We start from the raw sequence: 15,945 nt of genomic DNA, 5'->3' as shown, positions 1-15,945 counted from the left end.
TCTTTGTGTGTGTGTGTGTGTGTGTGTGTGTGTGTGTTTTGTCTTTTGGGCATATTCCCAACTAGGAAGTACAGAGAAATGACCATGTTTTCAAAGTAAGTGGGTATGGTCAACTACTGTGTTTTAAAGTAAATTGGAATAATCCCTCTCTCTGTGATTATGCCGCTAATTGGACGTACATTTGGCATCATTTTATTTCATTTTATTCTAGATTTTTAGGAATTGCTTTTTAAGTTTTGTTTGATAATAGTTCAATTACATAGTTGTAAGTCAAATCTGTAGAACAACGTGGATTCAAAGAAATCTAGCTTTTATTATCTCTGTCCCCTCATTCTGTTCCCTTCTTCCCTGTCATGTCTTCTTCTCAGGTAACATTTCGTATTATTATAATTTTGTAGTTTAGCCTTCCATTATTTCTTTTCATGTAAGCATAGACACACAAATACAGATGCAGATGTGTATGTGTATTCATTCCTCATGTTTTTCAACTTTTTATTTCGAAGAATTTCAAACCTGTATAAAAAAGTAATAAGATTTGTGCAGTGAACACCCCCCTATGCCCTTGACTTGGCTTCGTTAGTTAACATTTTGCCATGATTGTTTTATTTATCTATGTTTATTATTGTCAGACCATTTAAGAGCAGGTTGCAAACATCATGACCCCTCACCTTGTTCCTAAGAACAGTGAAGTTTCCTGTATAACCCTAATGTACCAATCGAATTTAGGAAATTTAACATTGAAACGGGGTTATTACCACGATAAAGAGTAGTAGTATATCATGTTATAAGCTCAACGTTTTGCCTTTTTTCCCAACAATGGTGTTCATAGAATCTTTTTAAACCCAGACCGGGATCCTGTCGGGTTCAAACATTGCATTTAGTTGTCAGGCCTCTTTGATCCCTTTTAATCTGCAGTAGTTCCTCAGCCTTCCTTCGTCTTTTATGACATTGGCATTTTTGAAGAACACAATGAGTGGTTTTGTAAAAATATCCTTTTTATTTGGATGTAATTGATTGTTTTTTAATGATTAGATTCACGTTGTGCATTTTGGGCGGCAACACCACGTAAGCGATGTCCGTTCTCCTCAGTGCATCCCATCAGGAAGTACTAGTCACTTGATTAAGGTGATAGCTCCACCAAAAAGCATCTTTTTTTCCCTTTGAAAATGTCTATGGGTAGATATCTATGGGTTAGAGACTGTGTAAAAAATACTGTCTTTCAACAAATTTTAGTATCCATTGGTTATTCTTACCTAAATCATTCATTACTATAAAGACGGTGGCTTTCTAATTCTGTTATTCCTCCCAGCTGGTGTTCTGTTGTAAGGAGAATTTTTCCCATCCCCTTCCCCTTTAAAAATCTATTTATTTATTTATTTTATGTGTTTATATCAATATGGACTCAAAGATTCTCTTTTTTGCTCAGTGTTATAATCCTTTGCTGTCATTCAGTTTGATGCTCAAATTTTAATTGATTTGGCCAGGGAAAATCTGTTCAAGCTGGATTCTGTGTCCTTTTTCTGTGTTTTCATCAGATTTTGAGCACTTCTTCTTAGTTCCAGTCAACACCATTGAGGTTCTTTTCTTTCTACCCCCTTTCATTTAACGTATGCCACTGTGAATAATAAAATATTGGATACTATATAAAATTAACAGTTTCTTGGCAAAAAATTGTGTCTTGTGTGAAATCCCACTGACATTAGGATAATCAAAGTACTTTATCAGAAGTTGCTTGGGGTAGTTCATTTTTATGTATATGTGTAAGTCGGGTATTCTGATACAGTTTAATATTAACGTTAGGTCCTCTATTTGTTATTGTTTTTTCTACATTAATTTTTATGAGTATTTTTCCATCTCTAGTTCGCTTTTTTCATTGTACTTTGTAAAATATGTGACATATTCATATGGCTCCAGAAATAACCTTCTAAAAATAACATACTCAGCCTTATAAGTCCTTTTCCTTCTCTGCTTCTCACTACTCCTCAGTAAGTATCCTGTGTATCCTTCTGTGTTCTTTTTTGGAAAAAATCAGAACGATAGGTAGATTGATTTAGTTTGTAGTATTATTTTCCATCTTTATTTAAAAAAGGTAGCACACTATGTATACTACTTTGTACTTTGCTTTTTAAATTTAACACTGTGTATAGAAATCTCTCCGTATCCAATTTAAAGAGACCATCCTCATTCCTGTTTTACAGACTCATAGTTCTTACACTGTAAAGAACCTCTCATAGTTTATCCAGCCAGTCTTATGTTGTGTGAGCATCTGGGGTGTTTTCATTTTTTGCAATGAAAACTTTGTGCCTGTGTTTGGGGGTTTTTGTTTGTTTTTTTGTTTCCGTATTGTTAGAAGCATATCTTCAAAGTAAACTCCTAGAAGTGGGATGGCCTGGGTTAAACAAATATAGAATGAGGAGCCTTGTGCTAGATAGATCTGGGATTGCTGATTCAGAGGGGTGAATGCATATGTAGCTTTGCTAGATGTTGACCAATTCCCTTCCATAGAAGTTATGTCTTTTTGTGTCCCACCAACAATCATGGAGTGCTTGTTTCTCAAAGCCTCTCCAAAAGAGTATGTGGTTAAATTTTGGGCCTTTTGCCAATATAATGGAAGGAATGGTGGGAAAATGGTGTCTCCGTTTAGTTTTAATTTACATTTATGTTATTATGAACAAGTTGAAGCTTTTATTAAATAGAGATTGTAAAAAATCCTATTTTACCATTGTCCGAGGTAATTTTTTTTAGATTAATATAATATTTGGGAAATTTCTTAAGGTTATATCATGTCCTGCAACAAGTTCATAGTTTACTACTTGACATGGTCCTACTTAACTGTAAATTGACTACCATTACAGCCTTCCTTCTTCCATAATGGTGACAGAAGCTTAAAAAGTGGCCTTTAAAAGTATATATAATTATGTGCCATCATAATCTCATATATACAGTAAAATTTCAGGTTAGGAAAATATAAAAATCTAGGCTTTTATCAAGTGTATAAGTGTGTGTGTGTTTATATTTATTCTCGTAATATATGAAGTTACAAAGTTTTTTTGTTAATGAAAAGAAACATTTGTAGTGGATACTATGAATGGTAGATAACCTAAAAGTGACTAAAACCTTACATGTTAATGATTTATTAATTTCCATCAATGTATCTTTATATTTTACCTATCAAATTATATTGTCAGTTACCGACTTATATTCCTTAAATGCGTACTGACTGAAATGGAAAATTTATTATATAAACTCTTCCATAGGAAAGTCAGATAGCTGAATGTTTATGGAAATTAATTAAGCAGCTTTGTAATTGTTTTTCTAATGATATCAGTGTGTACTTAAAAACATTAATGCAAATATTAGCTAGAAAGCAATAGATATTTCAAGTGAGGAGTCAAGACAATTGATACTGACCATTAATACCTTGATTTCTGATCACTTAATTCCTTACTTAAAATTTATTTTACAGTACGTTGAAGGCATCATCTTTACAGTATGATGTCCTGTTTCTAAACTAGACAAAACGCTAAAATCTGATTCATCTTATGCGAGTGACTTCTTGCCTGTTGACCTCAGGTGACATTCCCGGAGTGCGTACGGTGGATGACAATCGAGTTTGACCCTCAGTGGTGGTACTGCACCAGTCAGAAAGTGTCCTCCGCTTGTTGATTCCTGTCAGAACTGTTCAGAATTCAGGATATGGACCAAATTGACATCTGTCCATGAAAATCTTAATTCCTGGATAGAATTAAGAAATTTTCAGGATCCTCTGGGTGGCCCTACATGGTTTTAGTGTTGCCAGGTAAAGTTATTTTTTCTTTTTGTTTTATCTGGTAAAATATATGCATTTATGATAATTATGTTTAGTAAGGATACATCATTGAAAATGTTTATTTAATTTTTAGAAGAATTTCTTCAAGACCTACTCTGTGTCTGGATTGCAGTTGGGTAGTAAAGAAGACTCTCTGGGCATGGGGCACAACATGACCAAGTTTTAGGAAAGAGAATGTTTTGAGGATCTTGTGAGAAGAGATTAGCTTGACAAAAGCAGAGAGTTAATACTGAGGAGTAGCTGTCTGTGTAGTTGGGGCCAAACTATAGAAAAAAGTGGATTAGGTATTTTATTTTCACAGTAAGTGCTAAATTTTGAGAAGTTACCAAGGACTTCTTCCTTTCAAGAGAACTGGTGAACCACCGAACCCACTGAGTTATGTGAAGTTATTGTTCTCGAGCTTGAGGGTGTATGTGGCCGGTTGGGTGGAGGCACTTTTGCTATTACAGTCTGTTTTTTTTTTTAACCAGTTAACAATAACTACTCTTGTGATCTCTCAAACTAATAGCCAATTTGAATTTAGAAACTTCTTTCTTCTAGTCTGACCTGCCTTGTTTGTTTGTGAAGAAATCAGACGAAGCCAGATTTTAGCCTAGAGGGGATTGCTCACTCTGAAACAGAAGAGGCTAACCTAGGTCACCTTAGTAATTGACGGATAATTGACAGTGATCCCTCGTGTAACTTAACTTAGGACATGTGATTAAGGAGAATTAGATCATAAAGAAAAATAACAACTGGCATGGTTTTATTGTTTCTACTGTCATTTTTAAGCACAGCTTTGTTCAAGTAGATATAGGGGCCCCAAAAAAGACTCGGTTTTTTTAGTACCTGATTTGTATTGCTACCTATCTTGAGATAGATAAAGGTAAGGAAATTTTGATAAAGTTGTTTCAGATTTTGAACTCAATGTTAGCTTTTTTCTTAGGAAATGAGGCCCTTTTTTCACTGGAGACTGCATCAGATTATGTGAAAGATGACAAAGCTTCTTTCTATGGTTTCAAATGTTTTGCAATTGGATATGAGTTTAGCCCTGGACCTGATGAGGTGAGAATGAATTTTCTTCTCATTCTGTTAAGGAAGGTTGTGTTTCTAAGGGCTGCTGTTGCCTTAAATTGTGTTTGCTCTCTGTATTCAAGAAGTCTGAAATTTATTTTAAGCTAGAGTGTATAATTTAAAATATTCTGTAGTTTAATTTTGCGCGGTGGTCTGGTTTTGCTGCTTTAAATATGTGAAGAGAATGGAGTCTGTGCAACATGACCCAGCCTTTAAAGACTTAGTATAGTTGTGCCTGTTCCAAACCAGCTCTGGTAGCTATACCTTTCTAAGTAAATTATAGAACCTAATTTCACCATGGGACTAACTTAGTATCTCTTCTAAATGTTTCAAATCGTACAATAAAAAAAAAGTCAAGGTGAAAGACTGATCATGTTCCTTCAAAGTAATGAATGAAAAATTCTTTGGACAATGAACCTGTCGGTCTGAAACTTACAACCAGCATGAGACATAATATTAAATCTCTTACACTCTTAATTAACCATTAGCTCCTAACATATGCTTCCTTTTAGTTTCAAACATTACACTTGAATGCAAGTCACACTTTTTTTGATAATCCACATCATCTTTCAAAAATTTCATCTTCCAAACATTTTTTAAAGCATCTGATTTTGTTTTTGCAATTCTCCAGGGAGTCATCCAGTTGGAAAAAGAACTAGCCAATCTTGGCGGGGTTTGTGCAGCAGCTTTGATGAAAAAGGATCTAGCACTTCCTATTGGTAAGTGTGGTCAAGTACTAGGTGTTTGTTTATGATTTAAAAAAATTTTTAAGAATAGAATATGTTCATCGCAGAACATTCTGAAAATAGATTAGCAAAATGAATTCAGTAGTCACATATATTCATGAGCAACTGCTTAATATACTGGTTGTTTGGGTTTTTTAAATGGAGACTGAAGAGTATCTCTCTGGTTTTTTTTTATTCACACACATATATGCATACAAGCACTTTCTTATGTGCATACATGCTATGTGCCAGGCCCTGGGTTAAGCACTGGAAATAGAGTATTGAACCAAAAGCTTGAGCTATCTCCCAGAAGTCCTAGTGGGCATATCAAATAGGTGATTGGATGCTTATTGCCTGGAGCTCAGGGGACAGGTCAATAGAAATGTCATTTGAACGTAGTTGGCATTTAAAGACCGTATGAAAGAACCATATGAAAGATGAGCTAGGAAGAGAATGCAAATGAGAAAGAGAAAATAGCCAAGGGTCAAAGCTGGGACTTGTCAAAATTTCAAAGACAGATGGAACAGGAGGAAGAGGCTGCAGAAAAGACTGAAGCAGCAGCCAATGAGGTAGATGTAAAACCTCAGGAGAGTGGATATTGGTGGGATTTTTTAATGAAACTGAGAAATCAATTAAAATTTGTCATTGGGTTAAACTTGTTGGCTATTTATATACTCAAGAAGAAATAGATATATATATATATATATATATATCAGTAAAATGAGAGAAATATAAGGACTTTCAGAGTGGGGTGAGAGAATGGAAAGTCAGGAGGGGGAGTCAGGTTGAGCGTAGATGGCTCTTCAGAAGAGTTTTCATGTGATGCACGACAGAGAAATGAGGCAGTGGCCAAAGAGTACCTATTTCTAGGGTACAGGATTGTGTGACACACGAGTTGATTTATTATCAGAATTGTAAAGATGAAAATAAGGCTTAAAATATTTACTAATTCCATGATGTTTATCCATGGTCAAACATTTTATTTTTACAGTAGTTGGGAATAAAAGGCATTATTACTGTATTATTGTATTTCCCCAACCTTCTCACCTCCAAAAAAGTCCATCTGTATCTCTTCCCTCTGGGGCTACCCTTCCCACTTTATTCTTTCTTTCCTCCCTTCTCTTTCTTTACTCCTTTCTTCCTTGTCTAATCCCTTTCCTCTTCCTGCTGCCTTCCACCCTTCTCTGTTCCCTTGTTCCTGCTTCATGTTGACACATGATGAGGAGATGAGACAATGAGACATCTGTGTTCTATTCATAGGAGGGAAAATGGCACAGCCTCTTTGAAGGAGATGTGTCAACAGCTATTCAAATTTTACATGCATGTAGCTTTTGATGTAGCAATTTTTTATGCATACTTGCACAAATGCTCAAAAAAGGTATGTTGTAAGGTAGATTAATATAGCAGTATTTGTGATTATAAAACCTAGAAGCAACCAAAATGTCTGTCAGTTGGGAACTGGTTCAATAAGCAATGGTAAGTAAGTCCATACAGTAGGAATGTATGCAGCCTGTTAAAAAACAGCAACAAAAAAGTAGACCTCTACGTCCTGGCCAAGGAAGATGTCCAAGTTATATTAATTAAGAAAAGCAAGCTGCGGAAGAGGGTCCCGTTTTTGTGAACATTATATTGTAAGTATATAAATATATGTGTATGTACCCGCATGTGTGTACGTTGACACATATGTACATACACATTATTTGCACACAAAATTTCTAGAACAATACGTAAGAAACTATTGACACTCTTTATCTTTGGAAGGGGGTGGTAGCAGAATTTTTCATTCTACACTTCTGCATACTTTGAATATTTCCCTTTGAATATGTATTACTTTAGTAGTAATATTTTATGAATTAATTAAACTATCAAAGAAAATTCAATAAATAAAATATATTCTACATCAAGCAGTAAAGGAGAAAATGGCTAGAGAATACAGTCACTATCTTACATTTTCCTCTAAGTAACTGTTGTTTACTAAAGGTAAAGCTCTTCTACAATATAACCAATCTAGAAAGGCTCGGATTCTGAAAAATCAGTTCCCTCATTTTTCTTTTTTTTTTGGTCAAAAAGTAAGTACACTAAAGTCAAAAATACACATTTGTGTACATAAATATAGTATATGTCTTTTGAAAATCACTTGATGGTTGCTTTTTGAGTATTGTCTTGAGAATTACAGCTTATATTCACACTGAAACTAGCGTTTGAAAATTTAAACCACTGAGATTTATCCAGAACGATAATAGTTCTCTTCAATTTGGAATATCAAATTTGTGGGAAAGATGTCATGAGTGCAAAAGACTAGAAAGATTAACTAAGGATGAATATATTTTAGTAAACCTTTTCATTTACACAACAGGTAATGAATTAGAGGAAGACCTTGAAATTCTTGAAGAGGCTGCATTACAGGTATTGTCCTGATAATTGTAAGGGTAAACTTTGCACATTAATTTTAAGCAGAATTTCCACTCAGATCAACCTTATTTTTCTTGAACATAGCACTCATTCATTAAGTATTTCATTCCATAATTGGCAGTTATAGAGATAAATAACTCATAATTTCTCCCCTTGATGGGAGAGACCCACCACATGAGCCCTTGTTGTACTGTGTGGTGGGTGTTAACTCTGGAGTGAGACGAAAGCCCTGCTGGAGGAAGAAGAGCTACCAAGTGCCAAGGGTCCAGGGGAAGGCTTTGCCCAGCGGTGGACATTTAAACTGGATCTTGAAAGAAGTTTTATTGACCAGTTAGAAAAAGGGGAAAAAAGCTGTTAGTGATAGTAATTTAAATAACATCTGTAGAGCACGTTATAGTTTACCATGTCTTTGACATTATCTGTCTATTTCTGCAATTACACTTTGAGGTCAGTATTTTCTCTTGTATCTTACAATTATAATAACTTCAGTTCAGAGACATTTTGTGATTTGTCTAAGAATTCAGCTTACTGGGAGATAAAGTCTAATATCCAGGTCTTCTAATATCAATACTTAGAGTTAATGGTTTACATTTTATTTATTTTCTGAAATGAACTGATCACAGCAGTAATAATAAAAACAAACATTTATTTGATCTTAACTTTATCAATTACTATTCCAAACACTTTTCATATTTTTAACTCATTTAGTCCTCACAGCAACCCTATGAATTAGAGACTCTTATTTATAGATAAGGGAACTGAGGCGCAGAGAACTTAAGTAACTGGCCCAGAATCACACAGCTAGTAAGCAGCTGGGGTAGAATTTGACCTCTGGCAGTTTGGTGACAAAGTCCATGATCTTGATCACTATGCTCTAATCATAGGGAGTCATGGTGTCCTCAATAATGTTAAGAAACTTCTGTGTCTTAAAAACCCACCAGCTTTTGTTTTTGTTTTTTCTTTTAAAAAAGTTAAATCTCTGTATCTTAAGATACAAAAATAAAAATTAATTTAAAAAATATTTAATAAACATACTATGTGTCAGATAACATTCTAGCTAAGGGAAACCATCAAGTAGCTCATATTATCATTACGGGGATTATTACGGCTTATAGACTGTCATGTAGGCCAGATATAAAGAGGTCTTTATCGTACCGCTGTAAAGAGAAAAGTGATTTCCCAAATTACCCACCGTTTTGGCATGTAAGGTCGTCACTGTGATGGTCTAACACCTACTGCTTGTTAGGCAGGTGGTGGGCATTTAAATGTGTTATTTAATTTAAATTTTATAATAACCACGGAAGAGATATCATTTGATCACCAGTTTATACATCTCACTGATTCGGGAATGGTCGGTAACTTGTTAGCTCAAGAGCACATAGCAATAACTTGTCCAGAGTCAGGATTTGACCTCAAGTCTGTTTGACTTTACAGATTACGACTTTGAAATTGCATGGCTTATAGAATGCAGAAGTTACTTGTTGTAGAAATTGATAGAAATGGAAATATAATGCTTCTCTATGAAAAATAGTATGTTTTGAAATTTATTCTATGGTCATTAAAAATTTTCTAGAGTTTTAGCCCTTAAAGCAAGTCTTTCCAAAATATAAGGCTTGCTTCTCATATAGGTGAGAACTAAAATTTCAGTTTTATCTGCCTTTTTTTCTTAACTTTCATAAGGCTTACACAGGCTAATGCAGTATATGTGCAGCCACAGTCAGACTTCCATCTACTTTTTGCCCAAGTCAAGACCTCGGTACCCACCTGCCCAAGAGAACAGGCACAACGTACCCATGATAGCTGCCAGTAATGGAGACACAAAAAGAGGGAGACCTTTACAGCTGTCTTAAAAAGGGAGCCCTGGCCCTGACAAATAGGGATGTGGCACATGGAGAAAGCTAGAGTGGGAGGAGATGCACCATTGCATCTAGCATGCAGATCTCTGATAAATCATTTCTTTTTTGTGGGAAGAAAGATGCTCTAAATATTATCCCAAGTCTTTCCCTCCTGAAAGTTTTCTACTTTATAGGCTAAAGGAGCACTGGGGCATGGGAAGAAAATTATTTCCCCAAAAAGGCCTATCTAAACTTGGGTGAAAATACAAAAAAATTCATGTAATTAAAGTTTTATATTTTAAAATATACAAATGTCAGATAGCCTTATCCACCAGAGGGCAGACAGCAGAATCAAGAAGAACTAGAGTCCTGCACCTGTGGAATGAAAACCACATTCACAGAAAGATAGACAAAATGTAAAGGCAGAAGGCTAGGTACCAGATGAAGGAACAAGATGAAACCCCAGAAAAACAACTAAATGAAGTGGAGATAGGAAACCTTCCAGAAAAAGAATTCAGAATAATGATAGTGAAGATGATCCAGGACCTCGGAAAAAGAATGGAGGCAAAGATCGAGAAGATGCAAGAAATGTTTAACAAAGACCCAGAAGAATTAAAGAACAAACAAACAGAGATGAACAATACAATAACTGAAATGAAAAACACACTAGAAGGAATCAGTAGCAGAATAACTGAGTCAGAAGAACAGATAAGTGACCTGGAAGACAGAATGGTGGAATTCACTGTCACGGCACAGAATAAAGAGAAAAGAATGAAAAGAAATGAAGACAGCCTAAGAGACCTCTGGGACAGCATTAAATGCACCAGCATTCGCATTATAGGGGTCCCAGAAGGAGAAGACAGAGAGAAAGGACCCGAGAAAACATTTGAAGAGATTATAGTTGAAAACTTCCCTAACATGGGAAGGAAATAGCCACCCAAGTCCAGGAAGCACAGAGAGTCCCAGGTAGGATAAACCCAAGGAGAAACATGGAGAGACACATAATAAATCAAATTGGCAAAAATTAAAGACAAAGAAAAATTATTAAAAGCAACAAGGGAAAAACAACAAATAACATACAAGGGAACTCCCATAAGGTTAACAGCTGATTTCTCAGCAGAAACTCTACAAGACAGAAGGCAGTGACACGATATATTTAAAGTGATAAAAGGGAAGAACCCCCAACCAAGATTACTGTGTCCAGCAAGGATCTCATTCAGATTCGATAGAGAAATCAAAAGCTTTATAGATGAGCAAAAGCTAAGAGAATTCAGCACCACCAAACCAGCTCTACAATAAATGCTACAGGAACTTCTCTAAGTGGGAAACACAAGAGAAGGAAAGGACCTACAAAAGCAAACCCAAAACAATTAAGAAAATGGTCATAGGACCATACATATCAATAATTACCTTAAACGTGAATGGATTAAATGCTCCAACCAAAAGACACAGGCTTGCTGAATGGATACAAAAACAAGACCCATATATATGCTGTCTACAAGAGACCCATTTCAGACCTAGGGACACATACAGACTGAAAGTGAGGGGATGGAAAAAGATATTCCATGCAAATGGAAACCAAAAGAAAGCTGGAGTAGCTATACTCATATCAGATAAAATAGACTTTAAAATAAAGAATGTTACAAGAGACAAGGAAGGACACTACATAATGATCAAGGGATCAATCCAAGAAGAAGATATAACAATTATAAATATATATGCACCCAACATAGGAGCACCTCAGTACATAAAGCAAATGCTAACAGCTGTAAAAGAGGAAATCGACAGTAACACAGTAATAGTGGGGACTCTAACAGCACACTTACACCAACGAACAGATCATCCAGACAGAAAATTAATAAAACTCAAGCTTTAAATGACCCAATAAACCAGATAGATTTAATTGATATTTACAGGACATTCCATCCGAAAACAACAGATTACACTTTCTTCTCAAGGGCACACAGAACATTCTCCAGGATAGATTGCATCTTGGGTCACAAATCAAGCCTTGGTAAATTTAAGAAAATTGAAATCCTATCAACCATCTTTTCCAACCACAACACTATGAGATTAGAAATCAGTTACAGGGAAAAAAACGTAAAAAACACAAACACATGGAGGCTAAACAATGCATTACTAAATAACCAAGACATCACTGAAGAAATCAAAGAGGAAATCAAAAATTACCTGGAGACAAATGACAACGAAAACATGATGATCCAAAGCCTATGGGATGCACCAAAAGCAGTTCTAAGAGGGAAGTTTATAGCAATACAGTCGTACCTCAAGAAAGAAGAAAAATCTCAAATAAACAATCTAACCTTATACCTAAAGGAACTAGAGAAAGAAGAGCAAGCAAAACCCAAAGTTAGTAGAAGGAAAGAAATCATGAAGATCAGAGCAGAAATAAATGAAATAGAAACAAAGAAAACAATAGCAAAGATCAATAAAACTAAAGGCTGGTTCTTTGAGAAGGTAAACAAAATTGATAAACCTTTAGCCAGACTCATCAAGAAAAAGAGGGAGAGGACTCAAATCAATAAAATTAGAAGTGAAAAAGGAGAAATCACAAGGGACACCACAGAAATACAAAGCATCCTAAGAGACTACTACAGGCAACTCTATGCCAATAAAATGGACAACCTGGAAGAAATGGACAATTTCTTAGAAAAGTATAAACTTCCAAGACTGAACCAGGAAGAAATAGAAAATATGAACAGACCAATCACAGGTAATGAAATTGAAACTGGGATTAAAAATCTTACAACCAACAAAAGTCCAGGACGCAGGTGGCTTCACAGGTGAATTCTATCAAACATTTAGAGACGAGCTAACAGCCATCCTTCTTAAACTCTTCCAAAAAATTGCAGAGGAAGGAGTACTCCCAAACTCATTCTACCATCACCGTGATACCAAAACCAGACAAAGATACTTCAAAAAAAGAATATTACAGACCAATATCACTGATGAATACAGATGCAAGAAACCTCAACAAAATACTAGCAGATAGAATCCAACAACACATTAAAAGGATCATACACCATGATCAAGTGGGATTTATCCCAGCGATGCAAGGATTCTTCAGTTTACGCAAATCAATCAGTGTGAAACACCGTAGTCACAAATTGAAGGATAAAAACCATATGATCATCTCAATAGATGCAGAAAAATCTTTTGACAAAATTCAACACCGATTTATGATGAAAACTCTCCAGAAAGTGGGCATAGAGGGAACCTACCTCAACATAATAAAGGCCATATATGACAAACCCACAGCAACCATCATTCTCAATGGTGAAAAACTGAAAGCATTTCCTCTAAGATCAGGAACAAGACAAGGATGTCCACTCTCGCCACTATATTCAACATAGTTTTGGAAGTCCTAGCCACGGCAATCAGAGAAGAAAAAGATATAAAAGGAATAAAAACTGAAAAGAAAGAAAAACTGTCACTGTTTGCAGATGACATGATACTGTACATAGAGAATCCTAAAGATGCCACCAGAAAACTACTAGAGCTAATCAATGAATTTGGTAAAGTTCCAGGATACAAAATTAATGCACAGAAATCTCTTGCACTCCTATACACTAAGAACAAAAGATCAGAAAGGGAAATTAAGGAAACAATCCCATTCACCACTGCAACAAAAAGAATTAAATACCTAGGAATAAACATACCTAAGGAAGTAAAAGACCTGTATGCAGAAAACTACAAGATACTGATGAAAGAAATCAAAGGTGACACAAACAGATGGAGAGATATACCATGTTCTTGCATTGGAAGAATCAACATTGGGAAAATGTCTATACTACCCAAAGCAATCTACAGATTCAGTGCAATCTGTATCAAATTACCAATGGCATTTTTTATAGAACTAGAACAAAAAAATCTTCAAATTTGTATGGAGACACAAAATACCCTGAATAGCCAAAGCAATCTTGAGGGAAAAATACTGAGCTGGAGGAATCAGATTCCCTGACTTCAGACTATACTACAAAGCTGCAGTAATCGAGACAGTATGGTACTGGCACAAAAAATGGAAATCTAGATCAATGGAGCAGGATAGAAAGCCCAGAGATAAACCAGCACACCTATGGTCAACTAATCTATGACAAAGGAGGGAAGGATATACAATGGAGAAAAGACAGTCTCTTCAATAAGTGGTGCTGGGAAAACTGGACAGCTACGTGTAAAAGAATGAAATTAGAACACTCCCTAACACCATACACAAAAATAAACTAAAGATGGATTAAAGAATTAAATATAAGACCATAGGAAGAACACTCTTTGCCATAAATCACAGCAAGATCTCTTTAGACCCACCTCCTAGAGTAATGGAAATAAAAACAAAAATAAACAAATGGGACCTAATGAAAGTTAAAAGCTCTTGCACAGCAAAGGAAACTATAAACAAGACGAAAAGACAACCCTTAGAATGGGAGAAAATATTTGCAAACGAATCAACGGACAAAGGATTAATCTCCAAAATATATAAACAGCTCATGCAGCTCAGTATTAAAAAAAAAAAAAACCCAATACAAAAACGGGCAGAAGACCTAAATAGACATTTCTCCAAAGAAGACATACAGGCGGCCACGAAGCACATGAAAAGCTGCTCAACATCTCTAATTATTAGAGAAATGCAAATCAAAACTACAGTTAGGTATCACCTCACACCGGTTAGAGTGGGCATCATCAGACAATCTACAAAGAGCAAATGCTCTCGGGTGTGGAGAAAAGGGAACCCTCTTGCACTGTTGGTGGGAATGTAAATTGATACAGCCACTATGGAGAACAGTATGGAGGTTTCTTAAAAAACTAAAAATCGAACTACCATGTGACCCAGCAATCCCACTACTGGGCATATACGCAGAGAAAACCATAATTCAAAAAGACACATGCACCCCAGTGTTCATTGCAGCACCATTTACAATAGCCAGGTCATGGAAGCAACCTAAATGCCCATCGACAAGACGAATGGATAAAGAAGATGTGGTACTTATATACAGTGGAGTATTAGCCACAAAAAGGAATGAAATTGGATCATTTGTAGAGACGTGGATGGACCTAGAGACTGTCATACAGAGTGAAGTAAGTCAGAAAGAGAAAAACAAATATCGTGTATTAACACATATATGTGGAATCTAGAAAAATGGTACAGATGAACCAGCCTGCAAGGCAGAATTAGAGACGCAGAACAAACGTATGGACACCAAGCGGGGAAAGCGGGGTTGTGGGGAAGTGGTGGTGGGATGAATTGGGAGATTGGGATTGACGTATATACACTAACATGTAAAAAATAGATAACTAGTAAGAACCTGCTGTATAAAAAATAAAATAAAATTCAAAAATAAAGTCTGTTATATGATATAAGAATATATATATATATATATAAAATAAATTAAAAAAAATAAAATATACAAATGTTCTCTTTTACCCAACAGGTGTGCAAAACCCATTCTGGTATTCTTGGAAAGGGTTTAGCGCTTTCTCATTCACCAACTATATTGGAGGCACTAGAAGGAAACTTACCACTTCAAATCCAAAGCAATGAACAGTCCTTTCTGGATGATTTTATTGCTTGTGTTCCAGGATCAAGTGGTGGAAGGCTTGCAAGGTAATGTATATTAAGTACTACAATGACTTCCTTTCAGAGCTTGCCTCAGTCTTCATTTCTGAAGAGAAATGAGAGGGGAGTCGTTAGGATGTTACAGTGCTGCCTAAGATAGTCTAGTTTATGTGTTTTGGACTCGCCAAAATATGAAATGGTAGTTAATATTTCAAAATATTTTAAAAATATATAATAGTTGTTAAAAATATGTAGAACACCTGGTAAAATTGAGAAGTCTGGGTACTTGATGGTAGTATTTAATATGTGTACTAAACTCCTAAATTTATCACTATATTTATTTTAATATGAGGTTTTTTTCCAAATCTACAATTAATGCAAATATAAATTTAGAATTTAAATTAAATCATTTGAGGTTGTGGAGTTCTCATTTATTTTGTTGCTATCTGCTTTTTTGAGAAGATGAAAAGAAGAAATATGCTGACTTGTGATTTTACTAGTAAATATAGAAATCTGACT

General features: G+C 35.4%; 1 protein-coding gene across 1 annotated transcript in view; it reads left to right on the top strand.

Moving 5' to 3' along the window:
- The window catches only part of MYCBP2 (MYC binding protein 2), a 270,931-nt gene that overhangs the window by 154,874 nt on the left and 100,112 nt on the right, over positions 1 to 15,945 (top strand). The window contains 8 exon segments of the mRNA XM_036831466.1: positions 3,574 to 3,634; positions 3,637 to 3,702; positions 3,705 to 3,743; positions 3,746 to 3,799; positions 4,755 to 4,873; positions 5,514 to 5,601; positions 7,964 to 8,013; positions 15,302 to 15,474. Of these exon segments, the coding sequence (XP_036687361.1) occupies positions 3,574 to 3,634; positions 3,637 to 3,702; positions 3,705 to 3,743; positions 3,746 to 3,799; positions 4,755 to 4,873; positions 5,514 to 5,601; positions 7,964 to 8,013; positions 15,302 to 15,474 (650 nt within the window).

Source organism: Balaenoptera musculus, chromosome 18, assembly GCF_009873245.2.
Source record: "Balaenoptera musculus isolate JJ_BM4_2016_0621 chromosome 18, mBalMus1.pri.v3, whole genome shotgun sequence".
Taxonomy (NCBI): Eukaryota; Metazoa; Chordata; class Mammalia; order Artiodactyla; family Balaenopteridae; genus Balaenoptera; species Balaenoptera musculus.
The sequence above is the reverse complement of the archived record's forward strand: the minus strand, read 5'-3'. Positions and strand labels throughout refer to the sequence as shown.